Source organism: Eubalaena glacialis, chromosome 20 (assembly GCF_028564815.1).
Source record: "Eubalaena glacialis isolate mEubGla1 chromosome 20, mEubGla1.1.hap2.+ XY, whole genome shotgun sequence".
Classification (NCBI taxonomy): domain Eukaryota; kingdom Metazoa; phylum Chordata; class Mammalia; order Artiodactyla; family Balaenidae; genus Eubalaena; species Eubalaena glacialis.
In genome coordinates, this window is record NC_083735.1 from 36,519,101 (window position 1) to 36,542,807 (window position 23,707).

The 23,707-nt window shown below is 46.4% G+C and overlaps 1 protein-coding gene across 5 annotated transcripts in view; it reads right to left on the bottom strand.

Moving 5' to 3' along the window:
• Positions 1–23,707, bottom strand: part of LOC133081443 (neuronal acetylcholine receptor subunit beta-3-like) — a 95,986-nt gene that overhangs the window by 14,609 nt on the left and 57,670 nt on the right. For 2 of the 5 annotated variants that reach the window (XM_061177577.1, XM_061177573.1), the window contains exons 3-7: positions 16,361–16,437; positions 15,867–16,021; positions 13,850–14,976; positions 9,447–9,633; positions 8,586–8,756 (exon numbers count right to left, since the gene is read on the bottom strand). In XM_061177577.1, the coding sequence (XP_061033560.1) occupies positions 8,586–8,640 (55 nt within the window). In that variant the 5' untranslated portion in view covers positions 8,641–8,756; positions 9,447–9,633; positions 13,850–14,976; positions 15,867–16,021; positions 16,361–16,437. Of the gene's footprint in view, positions 1–8,585; positions 8,988–9,446; positions 9,634–13,849; positions 14,977–15,866; positions 16,022–16,360; positions 16,438–18,690; positions 18,713–23,707 lie in introns of those variants that run through there. The other 3 variants (XM_061177574.1, XM_061177575.1, XM_061177576.1) reach the window with 3 other exon arrangements.

The window sequence follows — 23,707 nt, forward strand, 5'->3', positions numbered from 1 at the left end:
CTGTATGAGGCGATGGATGGTCACTGAACTTATTGTGGTCATCCTTTCATGACGCATGTAAGTCACATCATTATGCTGTGCCTCCTAAATTTCCACAGGGCTATATGTCAATTACACCCCAATAAAACTGGAAGAAAAAAATATTTAAAAGTAGACTCTATACTTTACCCAGAGCTTTGCCTTCTTACAGGGCTTTCTCATCAAGAGGTCGACACCTTGACCCCAGAAGGATCATTCACAGCCACGTCTTGCCCCGTGACCCCCTCCTGACGGAGGCGGTCTCTGCCTGCTTGCAATGTCCATCACTGCACCTGGTCTGGCCCCTTCACATCCCTCATCACAATTTGTCATGCATCTGTCCCTGTCTGTCCTCCCCTCGGGTTCCACGACGGCAGGCACAGTATCTGTGCTATTTGGTGATGTTCATCCAGCACCTAGCGCAGTGTCCGGCCACAGCAGGAGCTCATTTGATGTCTACTTAATGAATGAACCAATGAAGGGAGAGCCAGGCCATTTTCCATACGTTCAGCGCGTGTTCACAGAACACCTACGGCATGCCCCGCCGGTTCCCTCCCTTCCTCCTGGGGAAGTCCTCCCTTACGGAGAGCTTCCCCGGCCAAGAACCAGGTTCTAACAACAACTCTTTTCCGCCCCAAGTGTACAAAAGCCTAAGAAACACCCTAATTTCAAGCTTTAACACTCAAGTTGAAGAAATGGTTTAGGAACATGGTCTAGAGGTAAGTTTTGTTTCCTTTCAGTGCTATGCTATCCAGTTTCAAACCAGAAAACTCTTTGTTGTTTTAAATATGGCCCCTTTTTTCCTCTGTCCAGCACCCTCTGAAATCCTACAATGATTCATTCTGCACCATCCGCTTTCCCATAGAAAACCTCTTCTTCCCACTGAGAGGCGCACGTGGCTGGCAAGGTCACATGCAAGACACACCCCCACGTTTACCCAATGAAAACCCCGAGAGTCTTAGGGGGAAGAAAAGCAAAATCACACACATGCTCCACACGTGCATGAGAGCTTCACTTTACTGGGGAGTCGTGATTCAAAATGTAATTCGGAAATGCTCCTGCTGGGGTGAGCAGGGCGCGGATGCGAGGGGCTGCGTGCCGTGGCTGTCCCCACCCTTTCGCTTCCGCTCTAGAAAGCTGGTGAAGATGAAGATGCTGAGGAGTGGCAGAGGTGTAACCTTACGTCTGTGCTTATTGACTCAAAAGCCTAACGGTTCTCAAACTTCGATACTTCAACTACTCTTAGCCAGCAGAGAGGCATCAAGAAGCAGGTCAGCGGGTGGCAGCCAGGACAGCCCTCTGTACAGGCCCTAAAACCTTCCTGGAAATGTGGGCAGTGGGAGGATAGGGAATTGAAATTCCCCGAAGCCTTTGAGGGAAGAGGCTGAACTTCCCGAATTCCCTACCCACACCAGGGCTTAGCTTCCTAAGCAGCACGGCAGCTCTGATGGCTTCCCAGCTCCTCCAGGGGTACCACCCTGATCTCAAACTCCATCATCTCCCTCTTGGATTCGTGTGCTGCCTCCTAATTGCTTCACTCTTGCCCCTTTTATAGTCCATTTTCCAGCAGCTAGACCATTGCTTAAAAGCAGAAGAGGATTATGTCAGTTTCCTGCTCAACCACCACCCCCCATGGTTTCCCATCAAACTTAGAATAACACCCCCAGTTCTTACCGTGGCGTCCCAGGCCCTAGAGGGTGCCCACCCTCCCCCACCCTGGCCTTGCCCCTCGTCCCCAGGCCTCAGCCCGTCTGCACTTTTCAGAACTTGCCCGGGAAGCTCCTGCCCTAGGGAGCCCACCCTCACCTCCTCACGGTGCCCTGCCTTGCTCACATCTCCTCCTCAAGAGGTCACTGAGGTTACACCATCTAAGGATCCCTCCCCACACTGCGTATGCACTTCATATACTGTACCTTTAAATGTGGGCACCTTATCCCGCATCGGAGCTCTTGATGGTGCCGTGTGCCCATCTGCTTATCGTCTGGCTCCCCTACAGCATGCCAGCTCTCAGGACAGTGCCGGCACCGTGGCTGCCGAGCTGATAACAGCGCAGTTAGTTGGCACGTGTTTGCCGAGTAGCCTTGGAGAGTTTGGGCCGGAGCTGGAACCCCCAGGAGAAGGAGAAGCAGGGGGGCCGCGGCTGTCCCCCACGCCCGCCGCCCCCCTCCCTGTGCAGGCAGCCCCTCCCCTAAGGAGGAAAACGTTGTGTGCTGGGCTCTGCGCTGGGCCTGCGAGTACCTGCCCGCCAGCTACTCGACCTTCTTCCCTGTACAGGTGCTAACTCTACTCAGGATGCACGGCGCCAGCTTCAACTCTCCCCTCGTGGCTCCCCTACAGCCAGGACACCGTGACCTTCCTAAATCCCTGTGTCCCAGCTCAGCCCATGAGAACAAGTCACTGAGGACAACATCTCATAATGGTGGAGGTACACCAGGAAGGCTGAGGACAATTGCACGATGTCTGAACCAGCACACACACACCACACACACCACATACAACACACCACACACTACACACCACACACACACACCCCATACACATAACACACACACACCATACACACACTCACACACACACACACCATGGGCTTATTAGCTGGGACAGCCCTGCATTATCATAATTTTGGACATGTGAGAAGGATCCTAAGACTGCACCTTGGACCTTCCTTCCTGGCAGGATAACTTTACTGTCAGTTTGGAGGCAGTGGGAGTTGCATGTTGGGAAGGATCTCCTAAGACTATGACCTGACCTCCCCAGCCCCTGCCACCCCCAAAGCTACCCCTTCTGTGAGGACAGCTGGACCCTGCTCTTCACCAGCGTCCAGAGGGAAGCGAGCAGATCTGCTCTCAGAGACCTGTGTTTGTTTTGACCCTGTTGCCCATGTCAGAGGGTAAGCTGCCATCTGAGTTAAGGAGGCAAAGGCGTAGCTCTGTACTGGCTCTTACGGACTGGATGTGTGTCCCTTCAAATCCATACGTTGAAGCCCTAACCCCCAGTATGACTGCATTTGGAGACAGGGCCTCAAAAGAGGCAATTAAGGTTCAATCAGGTCATCAGGGTGGGGCCCTAGTCCGATAGGATTGCAGAACTCATAAGAAGAGGAAGAGAAACCAGAGATCTCTCCCCAGGCAAGCACAGAGGAAAGGCCATGTGAGGACACAGCCAGGAGGCAGCAGTTTACAAGCCAGGAAGAGAGCCCTCACCAGAAACTGAGTTTGCTGGCACCTTGATCATGGACTTCTAACCTCCAGAACTGTGAGAAAATAAATTTCTGTTAAGTCACCCAGTCTGTGGTATTTTGTTATGGTGGCCTGAGCTGGCTAGTACAAATCTGCATTGCCCAAAACAGACCTTAGCAAAAAAGAAAAAAAAAGGCCAAAGGTTGAATGTTTTCTGCCTAGTATCTTCCCCAAAATAGAAGCTGAAGTCACTGATGTTATTGGAGCAGATGTAGAGACAGACCCAAAACTGTTTCTGGTTTGTTCTTCTTGTAAAATAGAATGTTATGAGGAAGGGCAAGGGCTTCCATGTTGATTCTTTGAGGCTAAGGCCTCAGCAAACATTAGATGACTTTAAGTGAATGAGCAAATGAATGAATAAATGCACAAAAGGCTATAACGGCACTTTCTGTGCACGGGAGACCAGCTCACGTCTCCAGAGGATGTGGAACCACAGATGTTCTCAGGATTTCCAGGACAAGTGGTCTCTTAAGAAATAAATGGATTCCTTCTAAAATACGACACAAATGAACATATCTACAAAACAGAAACAGACTCACAGACATAGAGAACAGACTTGTGGTTGCCAAGGTGGGTGGGTAGGGGAGGGGTGGAGTGGGAGTTTGGGATTAGCAGATGCAAACTATGACATATAGGATGGATAAACAACAAGGTCCTACTGTGTAGCACAGGGAACTATATTCAATATCCTGGAATAAACCATAGTGGAAAAGAACATGAAAAAGAATATATACATGTATAACTAAATCACTTTGCTGTGCAGCAGAAATTAACACAACATTGTAAATCAACTATACTTCAGTAAAATTTGAAAAATACATTAAGAAAAAAGTGGATTCCTGAAAAGTTGTGTGTAAACCAAATTTTTGCAAATGGACTTCTATTTCAGCTTAACTAGACAAGATCACGATTCTAAGATACATCTCAGTGATTCATTGACAAGTCAGGAAACTGCTCTTGGAAGATGAGTGAGTCTCCCACCCCCCTCTGCCATGGGGGTTTGAAGTCCCCAAAGTCAGCTCCCTAGGGGAGGGACGGGAGGACATTTGTACTCGTAAATAATTTCAGCATTAATTAAAGAGGAAGAAAAGAGAAATGATAAAGACGTGAAGACAACAGAGTCAGAAGGGACTTTCATGGTGATGCGAGCCCCTCATTTTACGGGTGCAGACCCAGGGGACCTGCGAGGGGTCACCCAGCAAATGGGGGGGGCGGGCTGGTCTTCTGAATCCCAAGCTGCCATCTTTCCACCGTCCCAAGAAGTTCACTGAGGATTGAGGACGCAAAAGACTGTTCCCTCCACCATGGTCTTCCTGCCACATGAAAACCGCTCCAACAATTCACTTCTATGAACACATACTGGTTGTTACTGCTCTTTCCGCCGCTGTGTTGTTAGCACTGTATTCTCCAAACTGTTGCTTCAAGCTGTCTATCGCGGGGAAGAATGGTGCTCTAAAACCAGGTCCCGGGTAGTATTTGTTTGGTCAAGGGGAGACACTCGGCCCTGCTGAGGGTGCTCTGTAATCGCCCACCCCGCCTCCCCGGAATCTCCCTCTGCTGCAGGTGGCACCTGGCAGGCTGCTTTGCTGCAGGGTTCACTGGGGGGACTCTTGAACTGGCGCTGCTCTGGGGTCGCTCTCTGGGGAGGGGGACGTCCAGTGCTTTACAGTCACAGAGCAGAGCCACCCTGCTTCAGACCAGACAAGGGTCTCCCCACATTTCCCTGCAGCCCCTCCACAAAACACACACACACACACACACACACACAAAACACACACTAGGTCTAACGCACATCTTCAGAGGATGTGTGCTGCCTGTTAGAGATGCTTTTCACCATCTCTTTTGGTAAAAAAGGAATTTTCGTTTCTTCCTGAAACATCTTTCTCCCCCTTTCTTCTCTTCTCCCTACTTAATTTTTTAATCCTTTTTTGCTTCCGTGCTGCGCTGCTTGGGGGATCTTAGATCTCCAAAGAGGGATTGAACCAGTGCCCTCAGCAGTGAGAGCGCAGAGTCCTAACCACTGGACCACCAGGGCAGTCCCATCCCTACTTAATCTTTGTCTCATTTTTCTTTGTCAAAATCTTTCCCTTGGGACCAGACAAGCGGCCCCGCAGGCAGAGAGCACGAAGAGGGAGAACCAGACAGTACATGTGGACAGACGGACAGACAGACAGAGATGCAGCGCCCTGCCTGATTCCAGTGATTTCCTCCACGTGGAACCGGGCTGGGGCAGAGCTGCAGGAGGGTGCGCTGCTCTTGGCTCAGGAAACAGAGTCTCCTGCCAAACTCATCACTCGTTAGAACGAGAGTCCAATGAATATTTATTCAACGTTGAGAGGCCCTGGACTCAGACCCAGAGACGAGAGGTCTGGTCCTGATTCCAGGCTGTGTGATCTCAAGCAAGACCTTTAACCTCTCCCAGTGAAAATAGGGAGCGGTGATGGGGAAGGTCCAGCCACTCACACGCCCAGTGCTTCTAGGTTCTTTACGTCCATGAGACAGCCACAAACGTGACCTCTTAATGCCAATATCTGCTGTTCCAAAGATACACAGAGAGCTCAAGACTGAGATGCGCCCTTGATTCGAGAACAGCCCTTCACACCTGGCTGCAGCAGAGAAGGCATCCAGGTGACGGTGACCAAAGCTACCCCGGGACTAGACACTCCCTGGGAGGAGCTTAGGGCTCTCTCGACCCCAGTGAGTGGAATCACGACAGATCTGGATGGGGTGCCCAGAAACAGCTTGAGACAAATTTTTCTTTGGAACCCACGACTTGAGTTTCTGGTCTCTTTATTCTTCGTGCTCCTGTGTCCTTACCTTTCTTCAGGTGCTCAGACCCTCTGCTCTCTCCTCACCCCCATATCAACAACTGCTTTCAGCAAAATTTTGACAAACTCTCTTATACCAAAGTATAAATAATTGATAAAACTTAATAGATGATAAAAATACAATAAACTAGTGACTATAACAAAAAAGAAGCAGACTCACAGATATAGAGAACAAACTAGTGGTTACCAGTGGGGACAGGGGAGGGGTATCATGGGGTAGGGGATTAAGATGAACAAACTATTAGGTATAATAGGTATTAGGTATAAGCTACGAGGATATATTGTACAACACGGGGAATATAGCCAACATTTTATAGTAGCTATAAATGGATTATAACCTTTAAAAATTGTGAATCACTATATTGTACACCTATAAGTTACATAATATTATAAAGCAACACTACTTCAATCAAAAAACTTAATGGATGAAACTTGCCATGATTATTTACGATTTTATTGAAAACAATACCATTGTTTATCCTCAGCTAGGAGAGTAAAGAAGTAATTGAAGAATTTCAAACCTCGGCAAGTATGGTTGGGAGAGGCGTATTTTTTGTTTGACACCTTTTGATATATTTGGGGTTTGCCTTTCATTATCATCACCTCGTCCAAAAAAAATCATACCACAAATAGCCTCTTCTGCCGACACGCAGGGCTAGCCCTCAGGGTGGACTCAAATAATAAATATTTCATGGCTTCCTGCTAGCATGAGAGTTTCTTAAAACAACCTTGTTTTATTCCTCCTTGCATCCCACATACTGGAACGATTACTACAATATGGTAGATCTTCAATAAATACTTTTTTGAATGAATAACACACGTCATCAGGTGGTAAGAGTGATGGGAAGATGAAGAAGACACAGTCCCTATTTCTGGGAGCAGACACAAAGCGTGGCCATGACAATGATCCTGCCACCAAAACCAGAAATGCAGAGATGAGGGCTTGTCCCTTGTAATTCGAAAAAGGTAGTCTTGTGTAACAAAAAGAAACTATTTTCTTTACAATGAGTAGTAAAGTTAAAGAACTTAAGGAAAGGTGGTGCAGATCTAAAAATAGCAATAGACTCCAGTGGATCTAGAACTACTCACAAATTCCAGAGTTACTGCCGGTTACTACATGGATTTGTTATAGATCAGTGACAGATGTATACAGCTCAGTCTACATTCCCAAACTCCTGCAGCCCACACAGGAAGACAGGGACCAGGCCCTCCTCTGATTCCAACTTTCTGTGTAACTTACAACACACAGAGGAGGGGGCAGAGGTGAACCAGAGGGTGGTTTCTCTGTGGGCAGAATGGTAGGAATCAATTCTTTCATAGGAAATAGGATGCTCTCGTAATTAAGGCAGAAAAACACCAGACATTAATTGTACAGAAACTGATTATTATTTTCATGATTAATTGCATGCTAAAACACACAGAAGTTGATTATTATTTTTATGATTGGCAAGTTGCACTTAAGACTTTGCAGAGACCAAATTTAGTGATATTTGAAAGTGGGTTTGCCACTCTCTGCACTTAGAAATGACTGTGTGTTTCTGAGCCCCAGGTACGTAGCAAAGGCTACATTTTTGAAGATATAATGACGTTCAGGTGTGTGTGCCTCACAGCCTTATGACTTTTAATTCCAGGATTTATTTCAGGACTTGGGCAAATCTATCTCAGTGCCTCTGGTTCTCTATCTGAAAATTACAATAATCAGATGTGGCAAAAATACTAGTGACAAATAAATACAAATTGCTAAAGGAATAACACTGTTTTCTCACCATCTGGCTCCTAGCTCTATATGGTTTCTGGTGTCATGGAAGAGCTTTCTGTTCTTAAGTTACAGGAAAAGTGAAATGATTCCAAAACCCAGAAAACTGGCAGGAGACAATGACCATTTTTCCCTAAACTTTTCAGTTATTTTCTCCCTCTTTTCTTTTCACTCTCTCTCTCTCCTTTTATTTGCCCTCATTCTTTATTAAGAATTCCTCTATTTTCTGGTGGATAATAGTCACAGAAAACTCACACAGGTCCATAGATGTTTGATATATATTTCATTTAATTCTGATGTACATACATACTAAATATACCTACATACACAAATTTATGAAAATATTTCTATGTCTACATGATATTTTGGATAATTATCTGCACACAGATATAGTGATTGTTCATAGATAGGATATTAAAATGTTGATATAGTCAATTCCTATGCTAAATATTTGAACAATTCTCTGAGTACCATTCAGTGCATTTGGTAAGATTTTCCCTGCTTTTATATCTTCGTACCAAGCTGATAACGATTCAAAAGGAATAACACAATAAATGACAAAAGCATAAACATTATGGAATTCATAGATATGACTTCTTTAGCAATATACAGATTTCATAGACTTACTCATCGGAGTCACATTTTAAAGGCTATCCTAAAGATACCTACACATTACATTTTGTAATTCTAACATTATCAGCACTAACAATGATCAAGTCTTCATTTACTTTAGCTTGAGCTTACCTGAGCTGGTGACACTGAGGGCGCTGAGCACCGCGATAAAGTCTGCCAGCATCATGATGTCAGCTTGAGAAAGATAATTCCTTCCTTTTTAACAACAGGGTATTTCCATCGGAAAGGACAAGAAAATGCAGTGCTTCAAAGTTCAGAGCGGAACCCGGGGAAAGTGGACACCTGGAGAGGGTAAAATGGGGTCGAACCAGCTCACATCAGCGCGATGTCTCTGAAAGTACACCTCATTGATTTCTAGTCGGCTGTCAGATCGTTTAAGTCTGAGAAATATCTCTGGGTCCTAACTCCTGACTTATTAGTTCACTCTCTCGCAAAGAGATGCAGGGCAATGGAGAGAAGATGAGCCCAGACAACTTCCGAATGTTCTGAGCTAGTTTTCTCATGGTTGGAGAGCTGTGTGAAAGGGAAAAACCACATATGAAAACATGCAACATGGAAGTTGGTGGAAGCTTCTCCTACACAGTGTTCCTCCATCATCCTTCATTTTGGACTTGGAGCTTCAGAGTAGTGAACACGAGGGGGTCAAAAGGTACAGACTCCCAGTTATAAAAACAAGCCCTGGGGATGTAATGTGCAGCATGGTGACTAGAGTTAACAATACTGTATTGCATATTTGAAAGCTGCTAAAAGAGTAGATCTTAAAAGTTCTCATCACAGAAAACAAATTTTGTAACCATGTGTGGTGATGGGTGTTAACTAGACTTACTGTGGTGGTCATTTCACAATGTATACAAATATGGAATCCTTACATTGTGCTCCTGAAAGCAACATAATGTTATATGTCAATTGCACCTCAGTTTTAAAAAGGAATAATGACTGCATCCTTTAGGGCCCTCATCTAGCGGTTCTCACGTGCTTTAAGGTCAGAGCATCCTCTGTGGTTTCCTGGAGGCGGCAGTTCCAGCGGACCCTCCACAGGAGAAAGGACGGTTGGAGTGTCATCTTGTTCACCACCCTTGGATTCATCTTGTTCACAGTTGGTCCGATTCTCACCTAGCTCAGTGCTGTCCACACGCAGAGGCCCTCAAGAAATGCAAATCTGGCAAGAGAAAGTTAGGGTTGGAAAGAGAAGAGGGCCAGGTGGGAGCAGAGTCACCTGATGGGGCCCCAGTTCTGGAGCAACACACTCTGGGCACTGACAACCGACCTGAGCTACACTGATTCAGTCCAATTTAAAATTTCCTTGTATCTCATTCAAGTCCCCACCGTGTGCATTAGCAACTTCCAAGGTGATGCTCAGCAAGGTACCAGCACAGAATCCAAACAGCCCTGGCCAAGGAGGGGGAGGCAGGACTGCGTCCCCTCCTCCAACCCCCTCTCCGCTCCTCCCTCAGAGACCCCCTCACACCATGCGGCTGTCCCCTCCCCAGACCACGGGCTCCTGAGGATGGGCTGTGTCCTCTTATCCTCTCTCCATGGCATCCCCAGCGCCTATCACTTGTGAATGCTTCAGAACGAAGGGGAAGGAAACAATTAGACATTGATTTCCCATCCATCTGAACTGCGTTCCAGGCCCGCAGTGAATTTACAACTGTCTCAGGAATCAATTAGCCACTAACCCAAGGGTGCAGGAAGTGTCACCTTCCTTTATTTTCAATAAATCAAATAAAATGGAACTTGCCATTCCACTGAGCTGGCAGGAAGTTCTGTCTGTCATGACAGGAATTCCAGCCCCTTGCCTAGGGTAGCAAAAGCATTGGGAAGGCTTTTGTGGCCCCCCAAACACAAGCAGGCCTGTAGCCTCCAGTCCGTCTTGACCACAGCAGAGGGTCAGTGGCCGGCCACGTTCTGCTACCCTTTCCTGGTCAGGAAGTCTGGGTGACAGGATTCCCCAGTGGCTGGTCCCCGCTGCTGGAGGGACCGGCCAGTCTCTGGGAATTTCTGGCCTATCTCCCTTTACAGCCCCCTTTCCCCCTGAAAAGACACTCACCTCGTCTCCATCCTGCTCTAGAAACCTCAAATAATCTCTTCAGTGAGTTTAGACTCTTGGTGAAAGCGGACATCAAACAAATAGGAAGAGAGGTTGTCTTTAAGGGGCTTCTGCCTTTGGTCTCTACAAACGTTAAGGAGCCCTAGCTCCATTCTTGGGAAATGCAGGGGAAAGAAAGTTCCAGAGAACAAAACAAGTTCCTATCCCCCAAATCATCCTGTTCTGAGCCAGTGTGTGCTCTTTCCCTCACCTGCTCTACAACCAATGATAAACGTCAGCTGGGTGACTGCCTGGGGTGCCGGAGAGGGTCCCCCAAAGCAGAATAATCAGAAGGTCTCCATCGTCAACAGGGGACACGTTTGCATCCTGGGAGCCCGAGCAAAACCGCTGCTCATCCATCACTGACCAAACACGCTCCCCGTGGGGAGTGAGCCTGCTCCTTCTGAAGACTCGGGAGCACCGCCCAGACCACTTCCAGGACAGACATCCTGAGAGCCACAAAACAAAACTGAAGGTGCCGGGAAACAGATGTACTTTCACTTGAAGGTTTACAAAGTTATGATTAGTATTTTTTCAATGGTAAAAGTAGTATAATCTTAACAGTAAATTTTAAGAAGATTTATAATCCATCTTCCTAATCTAACCACCATCAAGGTGCTGGTCTATTTCCCTCCAGTGCACGTGCCCCTGTGGGTATGCGCGCGTGCACACACACGCACACACACGCACACACAATCGCATAGTTGCTATCTAGGTTGTATACAAGCTTAGCCTTCAGCTGAACTGTTACTGACTATAATATAAAACTTGACACCATTAAAAAGGAGAATGTTTTGATATCGACTTTGAGAACAGAAGAAACTTTGAGAAAGTATCTCCTGATCTTTATGTAGACAAAAAGAACTGTAGACGCTTCCATAGTACAAATAAGTAACCTCAAGCCTAGCTGAGCAACCACAAACAAGAGTGTTGGTTAATAAATGATGCCAGCCTGCAAGGAGGTCTCCAGCGGTGGTCTCCCCTGTGGCAGCATGGCTCTGACACGTTTAAATCTCTCAAGTATTTTCTTAAAGGCATGGAAGATATGCTTATCAGTTTTGCAAATAACACAAAAATAAGAGGATCAGCTTGATTTCCAAGGTCCCTTCCAATACTAAACCGTACAAGCTTGTCATCCACTGTGAGTGATAGAATCAAGAGCCAGAAACAGCTCTAAAGCCTGGGATGTTGGGCCCATACGAACAAGGCAGAATAGCTGAAAGTGACCACATTTCTGTAAATTGGGACAAAATATGTCTGTTACTGAGTTCAAGCTCACACTGCTCACCACATGACAAGCCAGTAAATTGAGAGATGAGATGCTGGGACAAGGACTAGCAACTTTACTCGGAAAGCCAGCAGACAGAGGAGATGGCGGACTAGTGTCCCAAAGAACCATCTTACCCCAGCTAGAATTCAGGCTGCTTTTATACTGAAAGGGGAGGGGGTGTGGCTAGTTGTTGTAAACTTCTTGGTGCTGGAATCCTTTGTTCTTGCTGCTGTCCCTGTAAGTCAGGTCAGGATGTTCCTGTAAACCTCTAACAAGACAAATGTTATTCTCTGTTCTGCAACTTCTTACCTCTATGCGAATAAAAAGTCTTCAAAGGGTCTCTGACCCTTTGAAGGTCAGAGTCTTGAGAATGGGCCATCATGTATATTTCAGGTTTGTTCTTCTCTGTTACATGTCTTTCTTATTTAAGATTTTATTCTACCAAAAAATCTTACAGAGTTACAAACACTAAATTATACTGAGGTGTTCAATTAATGAGTTGCCTTTATCACAAAGAATACAATTACACAGCACTGAGTCTGCGGGTCCCTGTGAGAATGGCGTCTGGGACACTGTCTTTGTTTAGGGCAATGTGTTTTAAGACAGTTAAATACGTTCATCCAGGGGGAGCTGGGAGACCCAGGGTCCAGAAAGGAGGTTTTATGAGAAAAATTAAAGGGCAAGGAGTTCAGATCAGAAAAAAATGTCTTAGGAAGCTTTCTGCTATGAAACATTTACACTCGATGGCTAACCCCTCTGCACCAACACCATTTTACAGGCGAGAAAACTGAGGCCCAGGGAGGTGGAGTCATTGTCTCGGGTCGCACGGGTAGAGTCGGGCCAGAATCATGTATGCTGCCCCCAGGCAGACTGTACCAGCTCATGGAGAAACGGGAGAGGAGAGGACACCCAACCTGCCTTTTGAAGGCCCATCCGTGCCATCCCTGCCCCGTCATCCATCAAAGAGGTCCCAGCCCTCTTCTCTGGGCCCTCCCTCCACCCTCGGTCACTCCTGCAGCCTGCCTGCCCACGTCTAGCCAGTGCCGCCCCGCTCGAGTTTCCGATGTGCATCCACCAGCAGTGGGGATGTTGTGTGGGAGGGATGGGTGTTAGTGCTCATAGGAGTCAGAAGGGCTGGAATCTCAGTCCCTGAACTTGAAAATCTCATGCCCTCCAAAATAACCTCTCCTTTGATAGCTAAAATTTCACTCTAAAGAGAATTCCTAATTTGACTTAAAACTTATAAAGAAGCTAATTTACGTTAACTTTAATAAGTTAACATAAATTAATTCTTTAATTTGGTTTAAAACTTACTAAATCCAAGACCCTGGGAGGGGCAAAGCCTCAACCCTTTTTCTTCCTCTGCACCTGTATGACATCCTCCCAGTAGTAACATTCCTCATTATCCGTAGCGATTTGAACATCATGGTTTTTACGTGTGTCAATATTTTTCCTGAGGTCGAAGGATGAAAGCCAAGGGCTCCTGGGAAGCTTTGCGGTCCCCCAGGTGGCGCAGCACAGAGACCACGGCCAGCGGGGAGCCAGCGGCGCGCACGGTGCGGTGCGGTGCGGGGCTTGGGCGCCCCCTGTTGGACCGTCGATCAGACTGCAAGCTAAGGCCGACAGGCGCCTTTTTAAAGGAAGTACGCTTTAGACGTTGTTCCTTAAAATTTAACTTTAAAAATAAAATAAAAAATTTAAAAGGCTGCCTGAATCCAAAACTAAGCACTCGAAGGCAGTGGGGTGTTGGCGCGACAGCTCCACCCACCCACGCACAGCTCCCAAAGAAGGGCGCTCTGGACGCAGCCCGGAGAACTCGCTCAGGGGGTGAGTTGGTGCCCCGTCCGCCCGTGGGGTGAGTTGGTGCCCCGTCCGCCCGTGGAGTGAGCCAAGCCCTGGAGCGGGAAGCGCCCACTGTCGGAACCCTGGCGTTTGTCCAGGAAGGGGGAGGGGGGGTTTAAACAGAAAGAAACCATCTCTAAACGCATCGATCACGCCAGCGTTTCCCAAACATACCTGTGCCTCCCAGCCATTCCGGGAGCTTTCGAGAAACACGAATTCCGGATGCTTTCCCCGGGAGTTCTGGTTCGGTGGGTCTGGAATGGGGCCCGCGTGGTTTACAGACCACAGACCACCGACCGGCATCCTCTTCCAAGTTCAGGCACCACAAGGACCAGGAGAAAACACTTGATGACAGGGGAACAAACCACATTAAACCACCGCAAACGAGGAGGCGGGGCAGTGAGGGCCCAAAGCCCTGGCGGCCCTAGAAGCACCGTGTCCTCAGGAAGCCGGCTGTGACACGGGGAGGGGGGAGGGGGGAGGGACCCCCGGGCTGAGGGGGGGCTTCTCATTGTTCTTCTGCTAAAACAATGACTTAAGAAGACAGTTGAGGTGATACAAACGCTTGACACTTCATGAAGTGGACGGTCTCCTTTTGGAAAACTGGGCAGAAGGCAGGAAGCTTTTATAGGATAAAGAATAAAAATCAAGGAGGAGAAAAATGGAAAAGATCGGGTTGTCTGGGGCCCCCAGTTTGGGATGAGAAGCCCAGAGCTGGCGTGGTGGGTGGGGACAGCTGACTGCATTTACCCTGAACATCCAGGTCAAGTGGGCCGTTACAGGGACGCGAAAGTCACCTACGTGCCGTGGCACCCCGGGCAGGAGAGGCTCCATCTTGGACCTAGAAATCTCCTTCAACACTGCCGATTGCATTCTTTACTTGTTCTTTATTTTGTTTGCTTGTTTCTTTTCTGAGGGTTTACGTCATCCTCTTTGAGTGACACGAACTTCCTTCACTGTTGTCATTTTCCGGGGCCTTTTCCTGGTCAGGGTAACAGCTGAGCCCTTCCTGGCCCGGTTTGCTAGGGCCCTCACCGGTCAGAGGCATGTTATTTCTTTCTAGGCTCTGCGTCCTCAGCAGTGGGGCTTGTTTCGGGCTGTGGAGCAAGTGGTCAGCCAGCCAGGCTCCCCCAGGCATGAGAAACAGGCTGCTGTGGCTTTTGCTTGTTCTACAAAGTCAGCTCTGTAGCTAAAGGAGCTTCATCTTCGCCCCTGGTGGTGGAGGTGCTGCCAGGTGGTCCCTGGACCCAGGTGAGTGGTCCCAGGTGCCCAAAGCAGATGCGCTGAGGGACCTCCGGAGGCTGAAGGGAGAGAATGCCGGGGTCAGAACCGCGGAGGCCAAATCTGTAACCAGGGGCAGAGGGCATCCCTGGGCCAGGAGTAGGGGCTGGGTCTGAATCCTTCAGGAGCAGCTGGGAGGGAGGAAAGTTGGAAGGAAGCATGAGAAGAGAGTGTTGGATCTCAGCCGTGAGCGCACAGCTGGCCGCTCAGCGGGGTCAGCTTTACTGAGGCCCAGACAGGGGGTGTGGGGGTGAGCTGTCCTAGTTAATTGCCCTGGGTGGGGGCGAATGGCAGGTAACTCATCAGTCATTATCTGCAAAAGTGCTGTGTGTGGGCGCAGAACACTGGCCTACCGTCAGGAACCCTGAGTGTGCCCCTAATTAATTGTGTGATCCTGGACAAATAATTTTTTGTGGCATCAGATTCCTCCTCTATTGGGTCAAGATGTTGGATTAGATTAGTTGTTCTCAATGCTCCCTTGGGGAGCTTTTCACAAATACTGATGCCTGGTATAGTGCCCAGGGATACTGATTTTAACTGGTCCGCTGTGAGGCCCAGGAAGCGTATATTTTTTAACCTCTCCAGGTGTTTCTAATCTATAACCAGCGAGTTGAACCACAGACCAGAAGAACTCTCTTTTTGGGTTTGAAATTCTATGAGTCTGGGTTATAAGTAGGGTGACCAACCACCCCAATTTGCCCGGGACTGTCCCAGTTTTCAAACTGAAAGTCCCCGGTCCCAGAAACCCCTCAGTCTCGGGCCACGGTCTACATCACTCCCCCTCTGACATCGGTATAAAAAGAAAGAAGAGAGGCATGCTCAGAGCTTTCTGGGGTGTGTTGTGAGTGTGGGTTTTGTGTGTGACGTCACCAGGCCTGTCAGTAAGCAAATGTATGACTCGACCACTTACCTGCTACATAATTGCTGTGTGTGCAGTTAAGTACACATTTGGATAAGGCCTACCTCCATGGATTTCTAAAGATTATACACCAACCATCCTAGCTTGTTTCCTCTTCTCCAACCTGATGCTTTGAGAAAGCAGGCTTTTACTTTTTCTTTCTGACTCTAGTAAAACGAAGAAAAATTAAAAGCAGAACAGTTTTAAAAGACATTCATTCACTCAAGTATATTCAGCCTCTGCTTGTTGATTCTTCTTCTCTACTCTGCGTCCAACCTACCTCCCAGGTGTATTTTCTCCACCTTCAAGACATATCCTGAATCTCAAACATATCCCTTCTGACTGCCCCACGTCTATCACCCTTGGGCAGCGGTTCCCAGACTTGAGGGACATCAGAGTCACCCTGCAAGCTTGTTACAACTATAATGCCAGGGCTCGAGTTTCCGATTCAGGAGGTCTGGGGTGGGACCGATTATTTGTGTTTCCAACAAGGTCCCAGGTGTTACCTGTTGCATTTCAGGGTGATGCGTGGAGATCTGGCACGTGGGACCCTGGACTCCAGAAGGGGGACGTGAGCTGTGGGCTTTTAAAAAAATTGTGGTGAGATACACACAACATAAAATTCACTGTCATAACCATTTTTAAGTGTACGGTTTGGTCGTGTTAAGTACATTCACAGTGCTGTGCGATCATCACCACCACCCACCTCCATCTCCAGAACTTTTTCATCTTGCAAAACTGAAACACTGTACCCATTAAACTGTAACTCCCCATTCCCCCATCCCAGCCTTGCTGACCACCCTCTACTTGCTCTCTCTGAATCTGATTATTCTAGGTACCTCATAGGCAGAATGATAGAGCTTATATTTGCCTTTGTCTTTTTGTGACTAGCTTATTTCACTTAATACAGAGCTCTCGAGGTCCGTCCATGTTGTAGCATGTGTCAGAATTTCTTTCCTTTTTAAGGCTGAAAAATATTCCACTGACTGTAATAGACAACGTTTTCCTTATCCATCCATCCATTGATGGACACTTGGGTTGTTTCTGCCTTTTGTGAATAATGCTGCTATGAACATGGGTGTGCAAATATCTCTTTGAGTCTCTGCTTTCAGTTCTTTTGAGTATATACCCAGAGGTGGAATTGCTGGATCATATGGTATTTCTATTTTTAATTTTTTGAGAACCCTTTATACTGTGTTTCACAGTGGCCGCACCATTTTACACTCCCATCTGCAGCGCGCAAGGGTTCCAATTTCTCCGCATCCTCACCAACACTTGTTATTTTCTGTTTTTTTTGGTAGTAGCCATGCTGGGCTGTGGAGCTTAAGCTACATGATTAAGGAAATTTGAGAAATTGCCATTTTAAAAAATCCTTAATGGGAACTTAATGCAGGAAAGAGGATAAATGTACTTTGAAACAGAAACATTCTGACCTATGTTTTGATGAGACTTCTTTCATCTACTCCCTTTGCCTTTATTCTCCCTACTTACTTTTCTTCTTCTATTCTGTTCCCATATCTGTGCATTCCTTAGTATTCAACAGCTTCTATCCAACGCTCCATCTTATAGGATGATCATCTTACCCACAAGGCAGCCGTGTCCCTCTCAAAACTACTCAAATCTTTTTTGACCCAAGAGCCAGAACGAACTAAATTAATCAGGTTTTAAACCTGAAGTTTGGGTGAGTCCTTGGGAGCTTCTTAAACCACACCCATCTTTTTCCACAATGACAAAGCAACTGTACTTTGGTTTATAAAAGGAGGAATAAGGCATGATAATATGGGAGTCTAAGGTATTACTTTTTTTCTTTGCAACTGCTGACAATTTATAATTTCTTGCAGTTCAGAGGCACAGATCGTAGAATTGCTTCTCCCTTGCATTAAATAAGAAGTTAAGACATAAATATCAGAAAAACAAAGATGGCGGCTCATAGAAAAAAAAACAGAGATTGTCCTTCTTCTTCACGGTTGATATTTTTTTGTGAGTTGTGGATTCAGGAGTGGTCAGAAGACCCAACTGACCACTGAAGGATGAGACTGGAAATGTCAAGTCTTCTGTCCCTAAAGGGCTGGAGGCAAAAACCCCAACAGTGGAGAAATGGTCTCAACTGATGAAGAAGCTGGACCACAGAGACCACCTGCCAACACAAGCTTTCTGGCCCCCATGAGTGATATGAGAAACATTCAAATAATTGGAACTTCAGGGTCGTGGAATGAGTTCTCGATTTCCATGTGCCATCTAACTAGACATAATTATATGTATATATAATGTACGTATTAACTGCTAATTAAATACTAATATAGGTGTTAAAAAGTAATATTATCCATGGAATATAGGCAGATATACCCATGATACAACAGTCCTTCCATGCTTTAAAGATTGTGCTCTTAGACTAACCAGCCTCAGAATGACCCTCATGAAGGGAGGAAGGGCACCATGTCCAGGATGTCAGCCGAGTCACCTCGGAGATGAGCAGGGTGACCTGCCACAGACAGGCTGTCCTTAACTGCGAGCACAGTTCCTCTCAGGCAAGGCGAAGCCATGTTGGTTTGGGGATAGTAAAGCAGGTAAATTTCTGGCTCATTCAGCCACGTGAAGACTGTTGTTTACAAATTGCCACTGTTTAGACTAGAACATTCAGAATTAATCAACAAGTGTCCCTTGAAAACCAGTTTTCAGATCCATCCGTGATAGAAACTGTGAGTGATAACAAAAATGGTGAGACAGAGTCCTGTCCTTGATGGCGTTTCCAGTCTAGAATCACCAGCACTTTCTCGGTTACAATGGACGAGACTCCAGCTCACACCTGCTTAGAATAAAAGCGGGGGGCACTTACTGGAGTGATCCTGGGGATCTTATGGAGTCAGATGAGGCTCTGCATATGCAGGAGGGCTGGGATCAGGACTGGGCAGCGTGGAGGCCAGGACCAGGGCTCAAAGTCAGCAGGACGTCCTCTCCCCAGGTGACGCTTTTGTCCTCCCGATGGAGACAGGTTTTTCCGTGTGATGGACAATATAGCGCATGGGACACTCAGCCTCACGTGTGCCTTTCAACAGTCCCTGACCAGAGGGGAGAGGAGGCTTCTCTCCCAACTTTGAAGATGTCAAAAAAGGATTTTGGCCAAGGGTCACTGTGGCCAGGGGTGAGGCATTATGATGCATCTGGCCTGGTCCTTTGCCCCCTCTGTAGCTAAGGAACTAGCATGGTCCTTTCTAAAAAGGAGAAAGGATTTGGGGTCAGACAGAGTCAAGTCCCCACAGTCACTGGGGCAAGATGAGACAGGGGCACGGAGCAGCAGTGAGAGCTGCCATCGTGGCCGTGGAAGGGGCAGCGGCACAGGTGAGGGCCATCTCCCAGCCCATGCTGCCACACCCACTGTGGCTCTCGGGCTACCCAGGCATTGCAGACATGCAGGGTCATCTCTGAATCCAGGAACTGAATCACAGAAAGCATTTAATTAGGGAGATTTCACGTTCGCTTCCTTCTACATTAGAGTGACCACAAAGGAGATGTTACGGCTCTTAGATTTGATTCAGAAAGTTTGGTTAAATGCACTCCTTGATCTCACCAGCTCTGCAATCCTGTGTGAGTCCTCTGTGGCCTGGCTCCAGGCAGAAGAGGTCCTGGACACCAAACATTGTCATAAAATTTGCATTTTGTTACCTTCTTATATCTGACAGTCTCTACGCCTACCCCACCCAATGGCTATCATGGAGTCATGGGGGTCATGTTTTACTGCCCCCTTCCCAGGGGCTTAGCAGTAGGGGGTGTTGGAAGTTTGGGGCAGAAACAAGTGGGAGCCAGTTCCTGGGTTTTGAGTATAGGCCCTCATATCTGGTCGGTTTAATCCAATGCTTCTCAACTGGGGGCCATCTCGGTTGTCGTACTGGGACATCCAATGGGTAGAAGCCAGGGATGCTACAAAACGCCCTACGGTGCGCAGGAAAACCCCACAACAAAGCCCTGTCCTGCCCCAAAAGCCAGTGTGCTGAGGGCAAGTTCTGCTCCTGCTCCGGCATGCCGTAGGGGTCCAGTTCTCTGGAGGGTTAAGGACAGGTGTCAGATAAAGTGAAAGAACGTTCTAGATGTTCTAGGAAGTGGCAAAGAGTAGGCACCCATGGGTCTTCCTTCCTCAGCCTGTGGCCCAAGGACGTCAGCAGTACTTAAGTGGACAAGCGTGTCTTCAAAAACACTCCTGTTCTGACTTGTGGTTGCCAAGGGGGAGAGGAGGGTGGGGGAGGGATGGAGTGGGAGTTTGGGATTAGCAGATGCGAACTATTATATATAGAATGGATAAACAGAGAACTATATTCAATATCCTGTGATAAACCATAATGGAAAAGAATATGAAAAAAATGTATATATATATATATTTATGTATAACTGAATCACTTTGCTGTACAGCATAAATTAACACAACATTGTAAATCAGCTATTCTTCAATAAAATAAAATTTTAAAACAACAACTCCTGTTCTAACAAACTCTAGAGACACAGCAGCAGCCTTGCACCAAACAATTCCCTTCCACAGTCCCAGGCTGAGCCTTCACCAGCCTGGAAGATATTCCCCGTCATCCCACACCCCTCCCCTGGGTGGAGGGGCTTTGACTTGCCCAGGTCCCAGGCTGGCAGGGCTGCCTCTCAAAGAGAACTTCACTCTTCTCAGGTGGAAAAGCTTGACAGTTTGATTTTTATATTAAGGCTTTGGTGAAAAACCCAGGTATCCGTATTTTTTTGTATGTGTATTTCAAACTATCTTGACTCTTAATATTGCCAATTCCCATGAGAAGAAAATGTGAGATTATAAGCCAGCTCTTATCACTGGAAAATTTCACCATGGGACACAAATCATGAGAACAGGATGTATTCCAACAAGGAGGAGCACTGAGAAAAATACCACTTAGATATAATTATATTTCATCAAAGACACAATAGAATTGGAGGGGAGGGGATGAGAGAGGCTTGTTCTAATCATGAAGCCCTGAGGAGGACCTACCACAAAGAAAACACACATTTAGGAAGGATCATTAAGCTGTTTTACTGAGGATGTAATGTTTCATCCACCCCTCCGTCCACTACGCATCATTCATTCATTCATTCATTCATTCAGATTTTCTACTCTGTTCAGGGAAGCCAGTGCTGAAGGCACAAAGGATAAAACAAGGATTAGATGATAACTCCCACCCTCAAGGAATTTAGAGTTGCCTGTGAAGCCGGCCGTGTGCTTTGACGTGAGAACTTCTGTTTTCCTAATGGGAGTTCTGATCTCACTCTGTCGCGTTCCAACTTATGATTCATAAACTGAGCTAGATTTCCCTCACTCACATGGGAAATAAGAGGCTGAGAAATTCCCTTTCAACTGGATCTGTTTTGTGCTCCAGGGGGCGCCATCATATCGAACACACTTAGATGGGGGGCTCAAGGCAGAGTAAGAACAGGGCTTTCCCTGTGCCAGATATTTGGGGATCAGGGAGTTTTAGAGAAGTTTGCTGTCTTGGAAGATTCAGGAGGGAAGGTTCTCTGAGATTTTCTAAGTTAAAGGGTAACATACATCAAGGAAGCTATACAAATACTAAATACACAACTCAGTGAATCTTTGCACAGCTACACACTCAGGTAACATCCACCCAGGTGAAGATGCAGAGTACCTCCAACCACCAGAGGTTCCCTACTGCCGCTTCCCAGACTACACCCCCTCCCACAAGGATTATTCTGATTTTATCATCATACATGGTTTTACCTGTCTTGAACTTCACAAAAAGGGAACTATGCATATGTACTCTTTTTTCTGGGGAGGGGGTAGTCTGTTTCTTGGGTCCATGTTCATGTCTGCCCATTGTCCAAATCGATGGACTAGCGTTTATCGCTAGTCCGATCTCCTTACTGTCCCATAGAATTCCACTGAAGGAACGCACTCCGATTCATTCATCCATCCTCTCACTGATGGGCATTTAGGCTGTTTGCAGTTTGAGGTACTATGACTAAGAAGGCATGCACATGGGTTTTGGTGCACACTACTCTTGACACATACATAAGAGTAGAGTTTGAGAGTATTTTTAGATTCTAAAAATGTTCCTAGATAAAACACACTAGTTTTTCATCTCTGAATATGTATACAGATGTTTATATATCTGTATACATATATATGTACGTGTATACAGCACGTGTGTTTCTTAAAGAGAGAGCCATCTGCAGCCCACAGAAAATGGATTTTCGATTGTGAGTGACCCCACTCTGGACAAGGCACACTGCTTTGCTTTAAAATCATAGGATGGGGAATCCCTGGCAATCCAGTGGTTAGGACTCAGCGCTTTCACTGCTGGCCTGGCTTCAATCTCTGGTGGGGGAACTAAGATCCCGCAAGCCAGCATGGTCCGGCCAAAAACAAATAAATCAATAACAAATAAAATCAGACAATGAACAACATCGACATTTATGTCGCATAGTGGACAGATGAGACCATAAGGGGAGTGGTGTCCTTTGTTCCTTAAAGTTAATTGGTTAAAATTAATTGGTTAGAAGCACGTGTGTATGTGTATACACAGAGCTGGCTCTGGAAATCATGTGTTTCTTTTGACAATGACAGCTGGGTGCCAGTGGTTAGAGCCTTGAGGTCCTGCTGATCTGTTATCCTGGAAAACGTGAAGACACTGTGAAGGTGGGACCTACAGGCCTGGGTGACTGATGGGATGAGGCATGGGAAGGAGGGGGGCAAAGACAACCCGAGGTTCCAATCTGGAGGAGGAGGAAGATGCTTATGCTATTAAGAGAAGCAAGAAAATCAAGAGGAAGCGGAACAGCACCAACATTTACTTGCCCTCCTGTGCTGAAACATACACAAAAGGTATCCTCTTTATTTCTCCATAACCAATCGTGAGACCTCACCTTCTGGAAAGTTCTGGAAAGGACACCTGGACTTCCAGCTTGCCGGGTGGAGTCTCAGTGTCTTTGGATGATTCGCTCTCTGGGGCAAATGCTCAGTTCCCCCCCATTGCACCCCCCCACCCCGCCCCCAGCTGCCTTTCCTCTGAGAGGCATGTAGGTACGGGGTGTTGGAACTGGCTGCATTGCCCGGAGTCTTGATAATCTCATGAAGGTTAAACTGATTATAAAGTTTATGACCATATAAACTATAAAAAGAATGAATAGTTTGTTTATTCACTAAAACATAAAAGCAAAAATAGCCAGGAAGCCCCTGAAAAAGAACAATGGGGGAAACAGGAAAATATTATAAAACCCTGTAACTGGATCAGTGTGGTATCAGCACAGAAATAGACACACAGACCAAGGAACAGACTAGAAAATCTAGAAAAAGATCCATTGGTCTATGACAGTTTCTAATGAAGGAGGCCTTTCAAGTCAATGGGGGAGAAACAGACGTTTCAATAGGTGGTTTAAGGATACCTGGATGGCCATGTGGAAAAAGATAAAATTAGATCCCTTCTTCACATGGTATACTGAGATAAGTTCCAAATGAATCAGAGATTTAAATGTGAAAAATTAAGCCCTACAGCTACTAGAAGAAAACATGGGTGAATTCCTCTGTAACTTGAAACATGAGAAAACTTTCCTAAAGCTTAAAATCCAAAAGCAATGAAAGAAAAGATTAGTAAATCTGATTACATAAAAAAAAGTTGGCAAAAAATACCATAAGCCAATTATAACAAACCAGGAAAAAATACTATAGACAAAGTGTTATTATCCCTGATATAAAAATAGCTTCTAAATTAAAAAAGAAAAAGGCCAAAAAATCTATAGAAACACGGACTAGAGAAATGGAGAAGTCACAGAAAATAAAATCCAAATGGGCCTTACCCATATGAAAAGATTCTCAACCTTGCCTACAGTAAGAA